General features: G+C 39.2%; 1 protein-coding gene across 3 annotated transcripts in view; it reads left to right on the top strand.

The window, feature by feature from the left end:
• The window catches only part of KIAA0408 (KIAA0408 ortholog), a 340,323-nt gene extending 320,330 nt beyond the window's left edge, over positions 1-19,993 (top strand). For all 3 annotated transcript variants that reach the window (XM_044064108.1, XM_044064091.1, XM_044064100.1), the window contains exon 7: positions 19,244-19,993. In XM_044064108.1, the coding sequence (XP_043920043.1) occupies positions 19,244-19,402 (159 nt within the window). In that variant the 3' untranslated portion in view covers positions 19,403-19,993. The remainder of the gene's footprint in view (positions 1-19,243) is intronic.
• The last annotated feature ends 244 nt before the right edge of the window (positions 19,994-20,237 follow it).

Below are 20,237 nucleotides of genomic sequence, written 5' to 3'. Positions count from 1 at the left end.
AGTCATTTTTTGTTGGCAATGTGGCATCATCATTGATGAAGGTAGGATGCTACTCAAGGCTAGATTCATTCCCACTTGGGAGACATATTCAGAGAGCTTCATCATGTCTCTGTTCATATATTCCAGTGAGGTACATCTTAGGTCATTTATGCCGGGTCTATATTAGAACATCGAAGTTTCTGAGCTCCAAATGTTCTAATATCGACCCCTATTCAGCGAAACCTGAAAACATGGAAAATACAGAACAGCAAATTTTTTACTAGGGAAAAAATTCACTGTTCCAAAACACATACACACAACACAAGCACACCAAACAAACAGCAGTCCACACACATACACCTAAAATCTTAAACCGTACACCACTAACTGTCCACTTACCTTAACCTAAACCCTAACCCTAAGGTCCGTCACTATCGCACACTCACCTCACCCGTGTCCTAACCCTAACTTACCTAACTTGCCCTAACCCTCACGTCCACACAATCGCACACATACCTAACCCGCACCCTAACCCTAACTAACCTACCCACACTCAATCGCACATTTACCTGAACCCGACCCGTAACTGTCCACCACAGGACTGAAAATACTGAAGCAACAGAAACGGACAACCAAATTCTTTCCCTAGGAAAAAATTAGGTTTTCTGTTGCTTCGATATTTTCATCTTTCGCTGAATAGGGGTCAGTATTAGAACATTCTGAGTTTTGAAACTTCGATGTTCTAATATAGACCCTTTATACCTACATGAACTATGACCATGTCTTATTGATACTTTTGGTTTAAAGACCTAAGTGTGTGTGCCATCTGATGGATCCTGGCTTCAGACAGAAAGCTCACTGTGACTTTCTCCTTGTTTAGCCTGGTGGTGTGTTGCCCTATGGGCTTGGAAGTTGGGCTGCTGTTATTTTCAGAGTTATGTTTTGTGCCAGGTGGTATCATTTTTGAGTGCGTACAGCACCAATGAGTGACGCTTTTAGGAGGGCTTGGAGGTTTGGGTGGATTACAAGTGAGTACCTCCACATATGTGAGTCTGTGTGTTTGTTCCTTAATGTTGGTAGTGAGTGTTTTGGGTGTAACTCTGACATCCGGGTTTGCATTTTTTGTGTGTGTATGTGAGAGCTTTGCCTCCAGTGACATTTTGTATCTACATCTCTCACACACTGTGTTTTCCTGTTCTAAAATTAAATGGTTGTCAGTGAACATGAGGCAGTTACTACATTCCTTCAGGATGCCCATATCAAGTAGGCCAGGAGCAGAGATGATAGGGACGTTATATGGTATGCATTATACCATATCTTTAGTAGATAGGAAGGAGTAGGGGAGAGTCACTTAAAGGTCTTAGAGTGTTTAGCAGTATACTATAAGGTGTCCTGCAGTGGTGCTACCCTGTGTGTAATCTGGCAGCTCTTTGAGCAGCTATGAACAGTGGGAGACTATGGATATAATTTCATATAGAGGATTTTAAACTGGAGAGGTTTATTTATATACAAGGTACAGCTTTTTATACCAACAGGATGAAATACTATTACATAGTTAAGCCCCCAAGTCAATCAGATAAACACACAATAAACCTTTCACCAGCAATTCTCAACTTGGTTGGGTTGCATCAGCCCTCTGCTCCCACCATAGTGCAAAAAAACCTTTTAATTTAAAACAAACTGGTTTTGAGCTCATGTGCAGTAGCAAATGTGGTACAGTAAAATGCAGGATTCCTGCAGTATCAGGAATCCTTGGAAATAAGTTCAAAAACTCAGAGATGTGTTTAGAAATACAGAAAAAAGTGCACAAACATAGAAGTTCTACAAACACAGAAAAACTTTGCAAGACTTGGAAATATTTTGGCCAACTCAGGTGAACTTTGGCAAACTCAGAGCAGCTTTTCCAGTTTCAGAGGAGATTATGAAATATTAGAATACAGTTAAATGATCTAAGAGCAGTACAGTAACAGACAGAGTTCCTTTAACAAGTACAGACTGAAAAACAGTGATAAATTCAAAAAAATCAATAAATGCCGCACAGAAGTGTTAAGTAGCACTAAGATAGTTAAGAGCATTCAGTCAGCACAATTTGTCATGCTGCTGTGTAGCTATGAAAAGGGTTTTACATTTTTTAGATCAGTTTGTGTATGTGTTTTTACCTTAAAAGAAAACAATTCTGTTCTGTGTCATTAATATCTAGAACATGTAAAATTACTGCTATAACTTCTGAGTACACAAAGGCAATTTCAAGTTTTGTTTTTGTTTTTTTTTTTTTTACAGAAAAATAAAAGATCATGTTAAAAAGATACTTTTAAGCAGATTGTAGCTTTGTTGTTGCAGGCATGTATCCATAAGATTTTTTGTAATTAATGTTTTGATGCTGAAAATTGCTTGCTGTAAACACACAAAAGAGAAGCACAAATGCCTGCGTATGTCCTGGCTCAGTCAGCACATCCAAGCAGGAGATATTGAGGTCATTAATCAGGCACGTTTTAAACTTTGGTAAATAACTGCAAACAGTTAATTGTCAGAACTGTTAATTAAATTAACAGCTTGGCAGAAAACTGATGTATAGTTGTTTAACAATTTGTAGTTCCCCTCTCCTGTGAAATTTTGCAAAACGTTCGGAAAAAAAAAAAAAAACAGTGGGGCTTGTGACATTTTACAGAAACAGTGGATGGCTTTCGTGAGTCTGAGCCACCAGAATACATTAGCAGCATGATGTGAATGTCCCTGTCAAGAGTATGGATGGCAGACATTCTCATTTCATGCCATATGTTACTGTAGTTTTAAAAGTAGTTTTCAGTACCAAAACCATAGCCATCTGACTGCCAGTTCTAGCAAAGAGGGAAGCTACCTGCATGCTATATTTGTAGTCCCAACAATAGAGCAGCCCCTCTTTGACACACTGTCAATGGCAGTCTTTTTTTTTTTCTTTTTAGATAAATGATACTGCATGAGATGAAGATATGTGCATCTAGGTGTATTCTCAACACATCTCCCCTCCCCCATAGCATGCTATCCTGGCATGTACAGCATCCTGCTCACTTGTCCAGGTGTGTAGCACCTTGTTAACCTACTGATCTGCTGCATAGACAATATCACTGTAAATCACTGTAGCACACCATGTTTAGGTGTGACATACCAGAGCACTTCAGTGTTGTTGTGTCTTTTGGCTTTTCCTGGTTAGGGGTTGCCACAGCAGAACTCCGGTCTGCTAATGATTGGCAGTAGATTTTTACATGCCGAGTTGCCGGCCCTGATGCACATCCTTCAATGAAGGTCTGCCCATTCACGCATGTCTCCACACAGAAGATGCTCTAGCTGAGAATCAAACAGTACAACGTCTTACTGTGAGGCGGCAAATGCTACCGCAGCATCACCACCGCTTCTGTGTAGTTCTAGTAAAAGGATGGGACTGTCGGGGGGGGGGGCATTAATTTTGCCAGTGCACATCCTTGGTTTAATAGTAAGGAGGGTTGAGGATTCCTATGGACAACCGTGAGCAATGCAATGATATGTCAATGAGGTCAAGAACTCATTACTATTGCAGTTATTTGGGGAACTGTAAGCAGTGAGCATTGCTTATTATTTATATGTTTATGTCATTATTAACTGATTAAACTGATTGATTCAAGGCAGACCTTTTTCAGCCATGGCCTGGGCCAAAGGCATTGGAAGTACAGTATGCTGTAGCAGAAATATATTACAATGAAAAAAAATAGTAGTAAAATTATAAAATTTTAGTACAAGTGAACAGATGTTGCTATTTCATAATTAGAGGTTACAAAACAAGAATAGAAGTGAGTTGCTTCTAGAGAAAGAGTGTGAGAATATTAATATGATACAAGGTGAGGTAGGAAGTTTTATGATAAAACAAAGGGCTATTGAAATTGGTGCATATTTTAGATTTGGGCTTCAAGTCAGGAGCCACATAGAGGGATAAAGGGGCTTTCACTTAAAAGATTGTCTGCAGATTTGCTTGGTAGGAATAGCATCGTAAGAGATAGGTTAAATCCCTTATTGTCAAGCATTTAAACTAGCCATGGGGTGGGCGCTACAGCAAGCTATGAAGAGTATCCTAGCCTCTTCCTTAAAAAAAAAAGATACTAAACACAAAGACAGTGAATCCAAAAAAAAGAAAGGTAAGAGTTTTTGTTTTAATAAAAAGATTGTTGTGCAGCAAAAGCAAAGGATGTAAATGCTGAAAGAAAAACAAGCCTCAACAGACCCTATCCTGTCAGACCTACTTATACATTTGCAAGTCTAATAGGGATGTGATGACCCACCACTGAACCAGTAATCAAAGATCCTCAATCCTCACCACTGGCCCCAGTGGGGGATGTACACTGAGAGGATGACAAGGTATACACAGTATTACCAGATGCAGCTCTATGCATCAAATGCAATTTCCTTTAAGAGCACACAGAGACCACTGTCAGTCCAGGGCTGGTTTCTCCCTCTTTCTCCAGATCCCCAGTAAGATTCCCCACTGGCATAGCAATAGAGTTGAGATCTTTGCTGAGTGGCTAAGCCAAGACCTCCATCACCCTCTCTGTCCAGCCAGTGCTTCATGTCCCTGCCCAATCAGCTGACACACACACTCTTTTGAGGTTTGATTTGCACACACACACACACACACACACACACACACACACACACACACACACACACAGCTGGGACAGGTTTACTAGCTATGCCCCATTTTGCCCAGACTATAAGGTACCATCAAGCCAACTCCTTATCAGCTACTTTAAGGCCCTTAACAAAGGGTTCCAATCTTACTGTGTAATGTTACTATTAATACAAATGGTAGTTTGACCAAGAGCAAGGCTATTAGGAGTGGCCCGTACAGTGTCACCAAATAAATATGCAAGTACTCTTTACACAGATCAGCCACAATGGAAGGTTTAAATATATTTAATAATAAATAATAAAAGAACAAGACAATACTAAATATATATTCACAGTGACATCAGAGTTCAAAATGACAGGAAATATTTAAAACAACATTGCAGGACAGTCTCAAATAATTAAAGAAAAACATCTAAACTATGCTTTGCTATATTCCTGACTGGATCTAAGAGAATTACTTTACCCTAGGTAACTTACTTAAGAGCAAGGCAGATGTGGTGAGTGGATCGTATAGTTGATGTTGTCAGGTCTGAGAAAGAATACAGAATGCAGTGTCTCTCTCTAAGAGACCTCTCAAATTAATACCTCACATATTATTACTGGAATAGCTTGCAGAATGACATCATTTCTTGTCATCTGACTGTATCCCAGGTGACACCCCCACTGCTGGAAACCAGCAGTATTTAGCATCTACCTGTGAAAATACATCGACCCCAGATCTTTGGCAGATGCTGGAAGTCATAAAACAGTCGCATTCCTTCACATTTAAAAGCTAGTAATTATTTTCACCTTAAAGACAATACATAAAACTTCCTAGTACAGGCATTCTGTCTCTAGCTGCTTAAAGTAATTTAATTTCAGCTATTTTTCTGAAGCTAACCGCCTGCATTCCAGTTTCCGCTGCTGAACTATATACATTTAAACAGTTACAGTCATGCATCTACATTTCGGTTCTCTTCTAGTAGGGCACACTGTGGATCCATTTTAGACACAAGCATTTTATATAAATCATGGTGATACTCACAAATGACATATAATTCTTTGCAAAATTCCAGATATCTGTGCTGGCATTATCCCACTTTGTCACAGGGGTCATAAGCACTCAAAATATCTAACTCTCTTTTGTAGCATAAGTAAAACATGTTGGAGGGAGAGATGTGTATCACGGAAAATACCACTTCTTTGGGATCACCTTTCTGTCCATACAAAGCAACTTTCTTAAATTATTCTAATATAGTCTGAACAAGTGGATGGGTAACTGCAAATTCACCCATGGTTTACCCCCTTGTACCTGTTCATCTCTGGGTTATTCATACTTAAAATATAAGGGCTAAAAACTTTGAGGGTGTATGGTTAGACTTCTAAAGGTCCTCCTGGAAATAATTGACTAGTAAGTATGTGCCGGTAGCGTTTATGAAGTTCCCAGAAATAACAGCCACTGGTGTATTTACAGTGATCAAGATCCCTGTATCCCCAAACCCCACTATGTGTAGGGATCAAGGCCCCTGTATCCCCATACCCTGCTATGTGCTTGTATGTGTGTATATCACAACTCCAAGGTTGGTGCAGCACAGTGAAAGGAGAAATCGTACATGTATCACAACCTTAATCTTCAAGGACAAAACATAATGTCTCAGTAGTGATCATTTATATATATATATATATATATATATATATATATATGAGTGTTAGTGTCTCACAAATGAGTCTGTCTCTCCTCTTGGTTGTAGTATTCTTGGTGTAACATACACACAACGAGAAATAAATCTGTTGTACAAAAGCACTTGTAATGATAGAAATTTTGCTTTAAGACCTCAGTAAATTGCAGACCGAAAACTGAAATTACTCTATAAACTGTAAGACAGTCTCTATGGAAATTATTCTCTTATTCTGCCCTGTTCAGTCCCAACCCTGATATTCCATCGGTCCATTAGCTGATATGCTCTAGAGAAAAGAGGAATGAATGTTCAGCAGGACTAAGACAGAATATATGTGTGTGAATGAGAGGGAGGATAGAGGAATGGTGAGGATGCAGGGAGTAGAGGTGGCAAAGGTGGATGAGTTTAAGTACTTGGGATCAACAGTTCAGAGTAATGGTGAGTGTGGAAGAGTGGTGAAGAAGAGAGTACAGGCAGGATGGAGTGGTTGGAGAAGAGTGTCAGGAGTGATTTGTGACAGACGAGTACCAGTAAGAGTGAAAGGGAAGGTCTACAAGATGGTAGTGAGACCAGCTATGTTATATGGGTTGGAGACAGTGGCATTGACAAAAAGGCAGGAGTCAGAGCTGGATGTGGCAGAGTTGAAGATGTTAAGATTTGCACTGGGTGTGACGAGGATGGACAGGATTAGGAATAAGTATATTAGAGGGTCGGCCCAGGTTGGAAGGTTTGGAGACAAAGCCAGAGAGGCAAGATTACGTTGGTTTGGACATGTGCTGAGGAGGGATGCAGAGTATATTGGGAAAAAGATGCTAAGGATGAAGCTGCCAGGTAACAGGAAAAGAGGGAGGCCTAAGATAAGGTTTATGGATGTGGTGAGAGAGGACATGCAGGTTGTTGGTGTGACAGAGCAAGATGCAAAGGACAGGAAGAAATGGAAACAGTTGATCTGCTGTGGCAACCCCTAACGGGAACAGCCGAAAGAAGAAGAGGAGAACAAGAGCGAAACCTGTCCCAAAAATAATTAAAAAAAATCCTCACCGTTTTTAATTGCTAAGTGCAGTTTTCCTAGTTTCAGTGCTTTCAACAGAAGGGATGAAGCTGCCATTTTGATAAAGCACTCTTCTAGAAGATCCTTTGCTGCTGACCACTGTATGTAATGACATTCATCCTTTCAGACTGAATAAGTTACTTCATGCTACTTATCTGTAGGCACAGTCTGTTCTCCATGAATGAACAGCCGTCACTGACATGTGAAAAGGAACCTATCCCCGCATAAATTACCTGAACAGAACTCTTAACAGTAGGCGACAGGAAACTGCATTATCAATTTCATCTACTGAGGAAGGAGTTTCATCTTCTGTAGTATTACCCACAATGCTACTTCAGCTCCCAGCAGACAGGTAAGAATTTTATTTGTTCTTGAAATAATGGAGTATCCATCTTGAGACTGTCCATCAGGCAAAGCTCCATTTAGCTTTAAATAGGCATCTTCCCCTAGGTGATGAATTTTTAGAGTAACTTACTCTGATTTCACTTTCTACACCTTTTGTTTAATTCATCAGTGTTCTGATGTGCCATGATTTATGCTAGATGCTAAACTTCACATGTCTAATATTACATCAGGTCATGTTTTTGTGGGCAGCTGGAAGAATTTGACTTACCCATGGTCTCAGTCGAGCAGTGTGTGTATCAGTGTGGGTGGGGGAAGGCTTATGGCAGAACACTATATAGGATGTTTTTTTAACATAGTTAAGTACATGTAGAATATGCAGAGTAATTAAATTACATATTAATGAATTAATAAACAAGCACATATATCAGTACATACATTAATAAACTAATATGTACTGAAACTACTAATACTGTGTATGCTTTCATTTATTAATGCATTGTTATTGCTACTACCACCACTAATACTACTACTAATAATAGTAATATAAATGCTGCTCCCATCTCACTAAAATAAAATAATCAGTGTAGGAGATGGTCTTCTTGATATTTTGTCAGTAGTACTGTCATGATTCAGCTTAAGTGTGACAGAAGTTTAAACCAAACAAGTAAAACAAAAAGCTGCTTTTCTCATGCAATTTAAAGCTTGTGACTTTTAAACATTTTCTGTTTGGAACTTGATGAAGTCACACTTCAGCCTACTGAGGAGAGAAGAATTTCACACTGTATTAGTATGAGTGTTATCAGGGCCAAATAGTTTAATGGACAAGGAAGTTGGGCACTTACAGGGTGTAATAGGCCGTTATAGTAGCAAACTTGGTGTGTGCTGGCAAGAGCCTTGAATATTGCATTTAGGCCAGGTAAAGTATCATATCTTACTCAAGAGCCCATCAATAAGAATGGCTTTCCTTCTTTGCCTTCTTCTAAAATCCTGAGCTTGTAATTCTAATTAAGCAGTGCAAAATCATTTGGTGCAGAGGTTGTGTTGGTCTAGGAGGGTGCTTTAGTGCCTGGTGTTCTCTCTCTGGACACATATCCCAGGTGAAGACAAGTGAAGGGCTTTTGGCAGCTAGTTTTCTATAAATGTAAGCACTTTGTGCTATTCAAAGCCTTATTTTAAACCCATGAATCACAGAATAGTTTATTTTGGCATTGTTGAATTTTCAGGTCATTCAGAGTAATTTTCACCAGTCTAACATTGCTTTTGTGGTTTATGAATGTGACCTGTAAGTCCTGTATATGAGTGACCATCATCCTGACTGCTGATCCTGAGTGGTTGTCTTGATATTATCTGTTGATGCCATGTTTGTTGTTAAAGGCTGACTGACACTGTGGCAGTAGTTAATTAATTTGTCCACTGTCATGGGTAGACACTGAAGACTGTCAGATAATGAAGAATCGGTCATCATGACTAGATTACAAAGCTGTAGATCCAACATCTCACTATGAGAAACAAGAGATTTCGGACACAGGCAGAACCAACAATAGGGACACTGGCCAGTCTGTTTTAGTTTATAAATATGAACATGGGTAAGAAAGAAGTAGAATTTTGGTATTGAGCAGACTTTGTTAATCTTAAGGTGTGAAGCTGCGACATCAGGCTGCATCCATGACAGTGAAGAGTTCTGCCCAACCACCATCATTGTCAAAAGTTTTGGTTCTGTCTTACCTTCACATAAAGAAAGGTTTCTTAATGGATTTCTAAAACTGAAGGTGAACAAAGCAAGTAGACCGGTGGGATTCATCCCAGATATTAAAGAAACATTGTGTTGAATTATTACACCTCTAACCATTCTATCTTGCAAATCATTGCCAAACATGGAAGAATCTAAGGACTGGAAAAATACAGGCATAATTCCTATTCACAAGTGTGGAGTAAAGGAATGACAGAGCACAGTGATTGGATTGCTGATAGAATCATTTAATAATTAAAAATTACATCATGTCCGGTAGGGCATAGGATATAAGGCTGCTTGGGTTTACAGGGGGAGGTGATGGCAAGGGGGTCATATCATTTTAAATCAATTACCACAGTAATGGAGGATCTGTGGAGGTGCCCTTCCTACATTACAGTAGGATGCTTGACGTAGTTTTACAAAAGCATTAATAGACAAACGAATCAGATTTTGAGTGAGTTCCAAGGTGGTGTATTATATTGTAAATTGGCTATACACAAACTGTAGAAAGTCATAGTAAATGGAGTCCACATGAAGATAAGAAGACTTGGAAGCAGTTTGCTTCGGTAATTAATTTTGTGTCTAGTCCTCTTCATTCTGTCTGTAGACCTTACTTTGTATAAAGACTGTTTCTCTGCAAATAACATAAAGCTATACAACAAGACTGATACTGAGGGACAGTTGGAGAAGATGTGAGGAAACAGCAATCTTATATGAAAGGCTATGTATGGGGCAGCTTACTCTAAGTGTAGAGAACTGCTTATCAACATTTCCAGAGATGAGCTGGTAACCTACTGAGAGTGACTACATTGGAAAACATAAGCTTGATTATTTCAAATTATCTAAAGGAAGGTATTTGATGTGAAAACATTAATGGAAAGGTAAGAGGATTGTGGTATGCACAGTCACAGGAATTTCTAGTAGAAAATGGAGAGTTATTCTTCCTTTTCACACAGCTGGTGAGGTTGCACACCTGGAGTTCTTTTACATTTTTAAAGATTCCATTGAAGTTTGCCAGGACCTAAGTTGTATAGTGGAGGACAATAAAATGACTATCTGCAGCAGAAGACATAAAAATGCAGACCAAATAAACTGAATAGGCACAAATCTTTAACAGATGTGCACGACCCATCAGTGTGACCCCCACAACTACTTAAAGTGCAACTGTCAGAAAAATAAAGCAAATCTCCAGTCACTGTAAACCCATTAAGACGTTAAGTAGCAGGTGGAAAACGAACATAAACACATACAGAAAGTGGCTTCAGTATGAAGTTAGGAAGTTATTTTTTTCTCCGTAGAGCATGTTGTGGATCTGGATGTGTGATGTCTGTTTCACATATCCATTTAGCATGTTATGAGTGCGTGTAACAAACTTATGAAGTTTTTTGGAGTAAAAATAGTGTTGTTCAAGAGCTTGTGGGCCAGACATGGAATAATAATTAGATCAGGAAGTGTGAATAAGTAGAATATTGTTGAATTGCAGCTTAGCCACTAAGCATGAAACTGTGCATAAGTTATTCTCAGGTTTCATCTGGTGCCAGTACTTTCTCTGTTTCTGCCCCCTTTCCTCCTAAGGAAACCATGGCCTCATTCCACATAAGTAGTAAATTTATTTTCTCAGGTAAACTATAAGTACTTATGTTCTCAAAATATCACAGCCCTGCACTGGAAATGAAGGGGCATAGAAGTGTACATTTTCTGACATCCTTTGTGCAGACATTGTTGAAAGTGTCAGCTGACTAGCAGAAATGTGATTTGCTTGACCTGATATATATGCATTAGTTCCTAACCTAAGATAAATTATTTATACGCTACTATACATTGGTTAAAGTATATTATGCAATGACCCCCCCCATTAATATTCCAAAATGTGCATGCTGATTGGCCAGCATGTCCGTTGTAAATCCCACAATACAATATGTCAATGGAAAAAGGTCCGGTCTCCTGGACTTTTTTCCGTTGGTATAAAGTGCTCAAAACATTTTTTTAACAAATAAAGAAAAAAAAAAAAAAGAAAAAAACAGAGCAACGGAGACTTTTTTTCCTCCATTGCTTCCGTTTCAAAGCATTGATGTACTGAATATGCATGGGATGCAAGTCCCATACGCATGCTCAGTACATCAAAACAAGGAAGCAATGTACCACAACCAGCGGAATAACAGTAATGCACCGTTATACAAAGACATTATTTAAGAAAAGTAAGTATTTATTTTCTTAAATAATGTCATTGTATAATAGCAATAACTGACTCCGTGGTTGTGGTATATTATAGCAATAACCCACGTCTGGGTGTGGGTAATGCTGGATTTACCCACGGTTGGCATGATTTGGTCATGAGGGCGAAGCCCGAGTGGCCAAACAAAGCCAACCATGGGTAAATCCAGCATTACCCCCACCCAGAAGTGGGTTATTGCTATTATACAATGACATTATTTAAGAAAAAAAATAATTAGTTTTCTTAAATAATGGCATTGTATAATGCCTCCTTGCTGCCCTTCCGCAGCTGTCTGGTATTCTGCTGCAGTTCTGATGTACTGCGCATACGTATGCCTACGCAGTACATCAGAGCTGTGGGCAAAAGCAACGGAGAAAGCAAGATCTCCGTTGCTTTTTACAAACTGTTTCGCTATGTTAAATGGGTTTAACATAGCGAGACAGCTTTAAAAAAAAGCAACAGAGAATCTCCGTTGCTTATTTTAAAGCTGTCTCGCTATGTTAAACCCATTTAACTTAGCGAGACAGTTTTGAAAAAGCAACAGAGAAAGCAAGATCTCCATTGCTTTTACAAACTGTCTCGGTATGTTAAATGGGTTTAACATAGCGAGACAGCTTTAGAAAAAGCAACGGAGAATCTCTGTTGCTTTTTTTAAAGCTGTCTCGGTATGTTAAACTCGTTTAACATAGTGAGACAGTATTGCTGTAAGAGTTATAGTAATGGAAAAAGTCTGGGCGACTGGACCTTTTTCCATTACTATAACTCGGATTTACAATGTGCACGCTGACCAATCAGCATGCACGTTTTTGAATATTAATGGGGGGTCATTGTATAATGAAGATTTACCCACGGTTGGCTTTATTTAATCACTCAGGCTTCGCCCTCGTGATTAAACCACACCAACCATGGGTAAATCTTCAATATACCACACCACGTTGTCAGTTATTGCTTAACTAAGTAATGATTTAGTAAATGTAAAATGTGTTTAACAATAAATATTTTCCTGTTTGGGTTATCTTGCTTTTGACTTATACTCCAGTCATTCCTTTCAACCTGCAAACATTGAAAATGTAGGCAAAGGCTCATGAAAAGTAGGCACATCTGTACAAAAATATGGGCATCTAACTAGCATCAATTTTGCATAACAGATAACAGATAACAGAACTTCTCCCATTTCCTGTTAGATTGGGTGATACAACTAGTCAGAAACAAAATTAACATTTTTACTTCACAAAGTTAGTCTTTATGGGATCCTCAAGAGTCCTTCTTGTAATTAACCTAATTTCTAAGCCCTCAAAAGTCTGATAAGTTTCTGCCCCAATAGAAAGGTTACAGAATTTAGGGTTAGGGAGTGAGTTTACATATCACTTTGTCTCAGAGCCACAGGATTATGCCATTCTTACCTTACTCATATGAAACACCCAGAAAGTCTCCATCAGGCATAACATGTCACAAAGATTTATGCACACACAACAAATTCATACACAAATTGTGTGAGTGTGTGTGTGTGCGTGTGCGTGTGCGTGTGTGTGTGTGTGTGTGTGTGTGTGTGTGTGTGTGTGTGTGTGTGTGTGTGTGCAGTAGATTTCTGTTTACAGGTTGAAAGAGTTCAGTCTGGTAAGATGTAGTCCATCTTTGAAATTACTTCATTTAGGCACCCTAACAGTACTCAATGTCAGGGCAGTGCTCACACATACTAACTGTACATGCATATCTGTGTATATTATGTTTGTGCTCCTAAAAACACAGCACCAATCCATTTTGTAAAACAGTAATTTTCGTGAAGAAAGAAAGAGGCAAGTTCTGTTCTACCAGATTGTTGCTGTGTTTTAAGGTGCATTGTTATGGTTACATGAGCACCATTGTCTGGTGACTATATGTGTGATTGCATTGAATATGGCACCATTGAATTGACTATATGAATTTACCAGTTTGGAAATTACAAAACTTAGTGAGATGGAGTTGAAGCTATAGAGAGGGCTCTCTGTCAAGAAGTGAATATCAATAAGGTCAAAGGCCTTGGGGAAAATGGCTGCATTGAGATTCCCTTCATTCATTGAACAGGAAATTACATCAGAATGAAGAGAGCAGTGTTGGTACCGTGTCCTTTTCTGAGACCATGCTGAGGGTCATTAAGGGTCCATAGGCGTCAGTGTGTTGTTCTTGCAGCTTGGCTAAAGGAGATGAACGATCTGTAGGCCTGAAAGAGTCAGTATTAAAGCTAGAGAGTTGGTTAGGGATAATGTTAACACTGGCAGTTAGAGTTCTGAAACGACACCACAGGCATACCTCTCAGGTGTCCCTGATTTTTGCCGTGTCTCCCATAAAAGTTTTGGTTTTCTGCTGAACTACTGAAGTTAGTCATTCAGTCAGTAATGTTAGACATTAGAGTTTGTATTGATCAAAAAATATATGTTGATTTAGAAATCTGTTATTTTATTTTTATGTAAATTTGAATCATATTTAAAATTGTTCCTTATTGTCCCCCCATCCCTGCCCCCCACCACCATTATATTTCACTTTGTCTAATATTCCTGAGCAGAGAAGTTGAGAGGTATGACCACTGGTAAGTGATTTATTAATGATGTGAAGTAATGGTGGGGCAGTAGAAGTTTCATTTCAAAGACTCCTGTCATATGTGGTGAAGAGACCTTCTGAACCATCCTTCATGTAACCAGGAATGTTCTTGAACTTTTTGTTAATGCAGAATTATCAAAATTAAACCTCCAATTACATTTTCAAAAATGGACTGAGCAGAATTATTAGTTGTAGATGAGGAAAGTTGGTGGAGGAGAAGTAAAGAAATGAGGTTAGAATCACTCTGGAATTGCATTTGCTATCTGTTCTATTTCAGAGATTGTTGGCTATTCACTGTAAGTGAATTAAGAGCTGTGTGTTGAGGGGGTCAGCCTCGTGGATATATTGTTTATTTCCTTTTGTAAACTTTTGCAATCTCAGAGTAATGTTCTTCTTTAAGAAGTAGTACCCTTTGCTAAATGACTAAGGAAGTGCTGGTGACAGTTACTTTGTTCCCAGAGATCTGTATCACTAGGACATCAGCAGGAAAAAAAAAAAAAAACGAAATTCTAGTACGGGCTATGTCAAAAACATTAATGAATGTGTTGGACAGGAATGGCTGAAGGACAGAGACTTGTATGCTTATTTCCGTTAGTTCAGAGTGGGAGAAGGCTCTGTGAAGCAGAGGATGAAGCCCTGATTACAGCCCAAATAACCCAGCACTTATAATCTTTTCCAAATGCTAGAGGAGCCACTGACAAATGAAAGAAATGTAGCATGGTATTAACTGCTTTCCTTTCCGGGGGAGAGTGTGGGCAACATGTGGGGGAGACTTGTCAACTTATAAGCATTGGAGGAAAAAATAAAGCCAGAAAAGAGAGCAGCTGGTTGGGTACTGAGGAACTTGGAACAATGGTGGCAGTGGCTCACCCAAGGACATGACCTTGCACATCAGAGATAGATTGAAGTGCACAGCAAAAAGCATGTGTACTCTAACCAAATCCTGATGTGCACATGCTTTTTGCTGTGCACTCTAATCAAACCCTGGCATATACATGGTTTTTGCTGTGCACTGTAACCAAACTCTGATGTGCACATGCTTTTTGCTGTGCACTCTAAACAAACTATAATGTGCACAGCAGAAAGTATTACCAAACCCTGATGTGCGTGTTTTTGCTGTGCACTGTAACCAAACCCTGATGTGCACATGCTTTTAGCTGTGCACTCTGGCCAAACCCTGATGTGCACTACAAAAAGCATAACCAAACCCTGATGTGCACATGCTTTTTTGTTGTGCACACTAATCAAACCCTGATGTGCACATGCTTTTTGCTGTGCACTCTGACCAAACCCTGATGTGCACATGCTTTTTGTTGTTCACTCTAACCAAACCCTGATGTACACTACAAAAGGAAATGGCTGCATTGAGATTCCCTTCATTCATTGAACAGGAAATTACATCAGAATGAAGAGAGCAGTGTTGGTACCATGTCCTTTTCTGAGCCCATGCTGAGGGCCATTGACTGTTGCTGCTGTGCACCCTAACCAAACCTTGATGTGCACATGCTGTCTCTACTGCACTCTAACCAAACCCTGATATGCTGAAATACACAGCAAAAAGTATGTGGTAGCATGAGTCAAACTGTGGCCAGGATTTCTTAATCTTTTCTGACTTCTCCAACCTTTTGATGAAACTGACCAACCCCTTCAGACAAGGTGGGTAGTGCCCACAAGCACAGTTAGTTTAGTACAAATCTGTGCTCAGAGGGAAAGTGAGGCAGCACAGGCTGATGTATATGAGAGGGAGAGGGAGACTCTTTTACCAGTGTTGAGAACATCCCTTGAAGTAGACTTTAACAACATTTTACAAGCTGCCCTGAGTAGTCCTTGCCAGAGCATGCCACAACAAATCTGAGCCAACAGCTGTAACAGTAATGAGCAGCTAAGTGCTTATACACACAGAGTCACTCCAGCATGGGTCTGCTGCAAAGGGACCAGAAATGTATTCAGACAGTTGAGAGGGAGTTAGGTTACCTTTGCCTTCCACGTTGAGAAAGTTATCTGATATGCATGTAAGTGTGGCGTCTTCAAAGCAATCTGTGATAATCAGTAAAAGAATAACTGCATTGTGAGTGGGAGAAAGAAAACTGTAGCTGTACTTTGAAAGGGAAACGAGTGAGTCATAGTTCACCTTAACTAGTAGATATTTGTTCCTATCATCTACAGGGCTGTAAACTAAGCATGAAGAACTACAAGATTTGAACTAATGAGGATACATGCTGTATTATGGCTGCACCAATGTACTAAAAACCCATATACATATTACTTACTATCACCATTTGGCATAGAAAGGAAAAGAAAAATGGACATTGGAAATGCCCTTAGAAAAGCATGATTGTGGCCATCAACCCATTATTAACTGCCACCGCTGTCGTCAAAATATGCACATTTTCCTGTGGTTTTCTCAGTTGGTCTGTCTTAGGAACAACAGGATCAAGTGTTGAATATTCAGTCCCCTCTCCCTCCACTTCCCCAGTTAAGTTTCATTAACAAGGAGGTCATGTCTACTACACATCAGGATAGCAAAAGCCATGTGTTACAGGCTTTCTTAGGTGGTGGAAAAGATAGAGATTTCATATGCCCCTTAATTTTGTTTGCATCAGGAGACATTAATGCAGTCACTAAGACTGATTTTTTTTTTTTTCTGTTTCTCCTTCAGGGTTCAGCTATGGGGTTCACATTAGCAGACATGCTTCTATCCTGTGCTTGAGAATCAGATCCAGTCAGTGGTGCTGCAGAGTGATCTCCTTGGTTTATGCTGGGAGAGCAAACATAGGTTCATGCTCATTATGTCAAATTACTACAGTGACAGGAAACCTCAGTAACACGCCTGCTCCAGGAACATTTAAGCATCACAGTGCTGGAACAAATACCTTGCAGTCTAAAGAGCTGGCTGCCCTATTTCTCTTGCTTTGCTTAGGATCATGTCTTGCACATTGTAGTCAAGTAGGTTAAATGATATTTTGATTTTCTGAGCTTAGGGTTTACTTAGGTATCTTATGGTCTCTGGCTCACTTTGTTAGTCTTGTTCCGATGTTTCCTGTAGGCATGTTACACAATGGGAGAGGAATGGCATTTGACAGTAGAAACCTTAGAAGTTCTTTCTCAATCAAGGCTTTCCTTCTGCAGTGGAAGATTAATTACTTATACTGTTTCAATTAGCTCTATCTTTAGTATCATAGTGTCTAGGTGATGGGATCACTGTTACAGGCAAACTGTTCCAGCAAATCCTGCTACTGCTTCTGCTGATGCTAAGCAATAACACATTACTTTGCTTGTAAGTTAGCCTCTTACTTTGCAGCTGGTAGCTTTGATGTCTTTACCGTCCTGCAACAACACTGAAATAATTTTTAGAGTCCTGAATAGTAACACTGAGCACACAAATAGCTAGCTAAACGTCTGAGGCAGATTACCATTAGCATTTTGGCATTAAGGTGGGGTTGGAGCTGACCAACATTGTTTGAGGTGATGTGCATGATGTCAGTAGTGTCCCCCCTCATTTAATGCATACAGAAAACCCCCTATGTAGGACAGCTTATGTGACACTACCAGCTGCTCCATTTTGACATGCTTCTCCTTTTCAGTCCACCAGTGGTTCAGTCCCAACTGCAGGAGGTAGTACTGAGGACGTTGAGGTACAATAGTTATAGGACCATTCCTGAGAGCAATTGAGGATCATCTGCAGAGCACACAAGGTGGTACAAAAAATAACTGGAGGAAATAATGAAGTTCCTGAGCACAGCAGTACTGGAGCTAAATGTCCAGAAATGACACTAGTTATGAACCTTATACCACCGTGTTGTGGAGTGCCCTGTCCCATCCTTCACATGTCCAGTAATCTTATGATATTATTGCATGGTTTACATAACAGGTTAGCAACCAGGGTGACTTCTATTGGATGGTGTTGTACAGCTTGTATAATGGGTTGTAAAACTGGGATGAAAATTCAGACAGTTTACATAATAGTTCTGGAAAGAGCAAAAATGTTTCCACACTGCTTAAATGAGCAGATTGCAGTGTTCATTTTTCCTTCTTGCTAGACTAGAACTGTGTATTTAAGTCCTTTGGAACCATATTTTGTTGTGTGATGCTGAGGTGATGGGTTTAGTGGTTACAATGAAGTGTTTGGATTTTGACAGTTATATAATTGTTGGACCATTTTATCTTCAATAGTTGTATCTTTTGTTAGGCCCTGAAGAGATTGAAGCCATGTATATGACCTACATAATCTGGATTTGATGTGAACTGCATGATGGTGGTGCCGGATGCAGAGAGACAGAGAGAGGAAAGATGAAGCAAAGGATGCTGTCCTCTCTTCTCCTGAGGTGGAAGGCTAGGGTTGGGTGATACCCTAATGAAAACTGGAGAGAGATAGAGGCATATGCATTAAAACAGGGTAATATGTGGCAGCATCACTTGTAGAAGTGAGTGACAAGCCTATGTATCACCCCATTGTATACCCAAACCTTGAAGCCTTGCAGGCATGTGAAGGAGACAGAGCATAAGGAAAAATTCTTCAGATGGCTGCCTGATTGACAGCCATGCCATGGCTGTGCTATCACTCCATAATGAAGCATGAATGACAAGCAGCTGTGGCAATAATCTTGATGGTTGTTAAATACAAAAGTCATAAAAATAGCCCCCCTCCAAAAAAAATAATTGCACATTTCATAACCCAGAAAGTATGCAGAAGCTTAAAGAGAAGATTTTGGTAGCCAATTTCTGATGTGACAATGTTAATAATTCTAGTAGCACAGCATATCGTACTTAAAAAAATACACTAAAGCATGTTGCTTTAATTACAGATCTTATAGAAAATGCTCAACACACGTACACTGATGTACAACAATATACACTGTTTCTTATTCTTAAGTAATTCATACATAACTGATTCTTAATTTGTATTAAAATTACTGTAAAAATATGATAATAGGTTTTACGTTCCCTTTTAAAAAGACATTGACAAACTGGTAACTTTGGGATCATTTTTTTTTCTAAAAGTGGAGTTTGTATGTTTGATTCATTTTTTTATAAACAATTTTGTATTTCAGAAATCACAACTAACTGTACTGCCAACTGTGAAAAAGTTTTCTCGTTCAGCAAGACCAGCCAATCGTCGTTTGCCATCTCGTTGGGCAGCTAAAGCCTCTTCGGTGCAGCCTTCTCAGACCTTCTCATTTTCATTTCATTCCGAAACTACCATAGTGTAACTGTATTGACTGAGCTGAAAATTGCACAGCAGTCCACACTCTTGTAGAAAATGTGAGCGAGCCAGGGGCTAAGCAGTGTGTTAAAGCAAAATGTTTCCTTGTCATACTTCCTTCAACTGCAATAATGTCCACATTTCAAGGCAGCCTTTAACATGTCTTAATCTTGATCAGTACACTCCAGTAGTCTTCAGTACTTGGACTAGTCTGTTAATGTAATTCTTCTGTACATCCTTGATATTTTCATTTCCCCTTAACATGATATTTATAAGCCCCCTTAGCTGTACTTTTTCATTTGAACTTAATGTACAGTTCTGTATAATAATAATGTGGAGGGAGTGGGCATTTTAAAAGTATATGCATGTGTACCTGTTTATAATAGCATGTGTCAGCATATGTTAACTCATGTATATTTAGACAACCAAAAAGGACAAAGCTAATGTAATATTAAATTGTAGTATGTACTCTTTAATGTTAAACAGCTTAAAGAGCTACATGATGCTGACATTATTTCAGAATTCCATTCTTTGAATAAAGGAGATGGAATGCTTTCCATATTATATGTATATAAAGCAAAATAAAGAGTTTTGTGAGGCTGGGTGTGTTATTTGGATGTCTGCTTTTCTGCTGCACCATTAGCTGTTATTCATTGCGTTGCTGAAAGAGTTAGAAACAAGCCTCCCATTGAAAGAAAACAAAGCCCTTCTTTACACAAAGGCATAAACTGGAATGCAGTGCAATGCAGTTTTGACTCATGTAAAGTCCTTCAGAGCAAATGTGAGAATGTGCTGTACAGACCAAATGTGGTAAATACACTGTTTGTAATAAAGATGGGTGT

The sequence above is a fragment of the Protopterus annectens genome, chromosome 1.part0 (genome assembly GCF_019279795.1).
Source record: "Protopterus annectens isolate FY-2018-M chromosome 1.part0, PAN1.0, whole genome shotgun sequence".
Classification (NCBI taxonomy): Eukaryota; Metazoa; Chordata; order Ceratodontiformes; family Protopteridae; genus Protopterus; species Protopterus annectens.
This window is presented reverse-complemented; position numbering and strand designations above follow the sequence as displayed.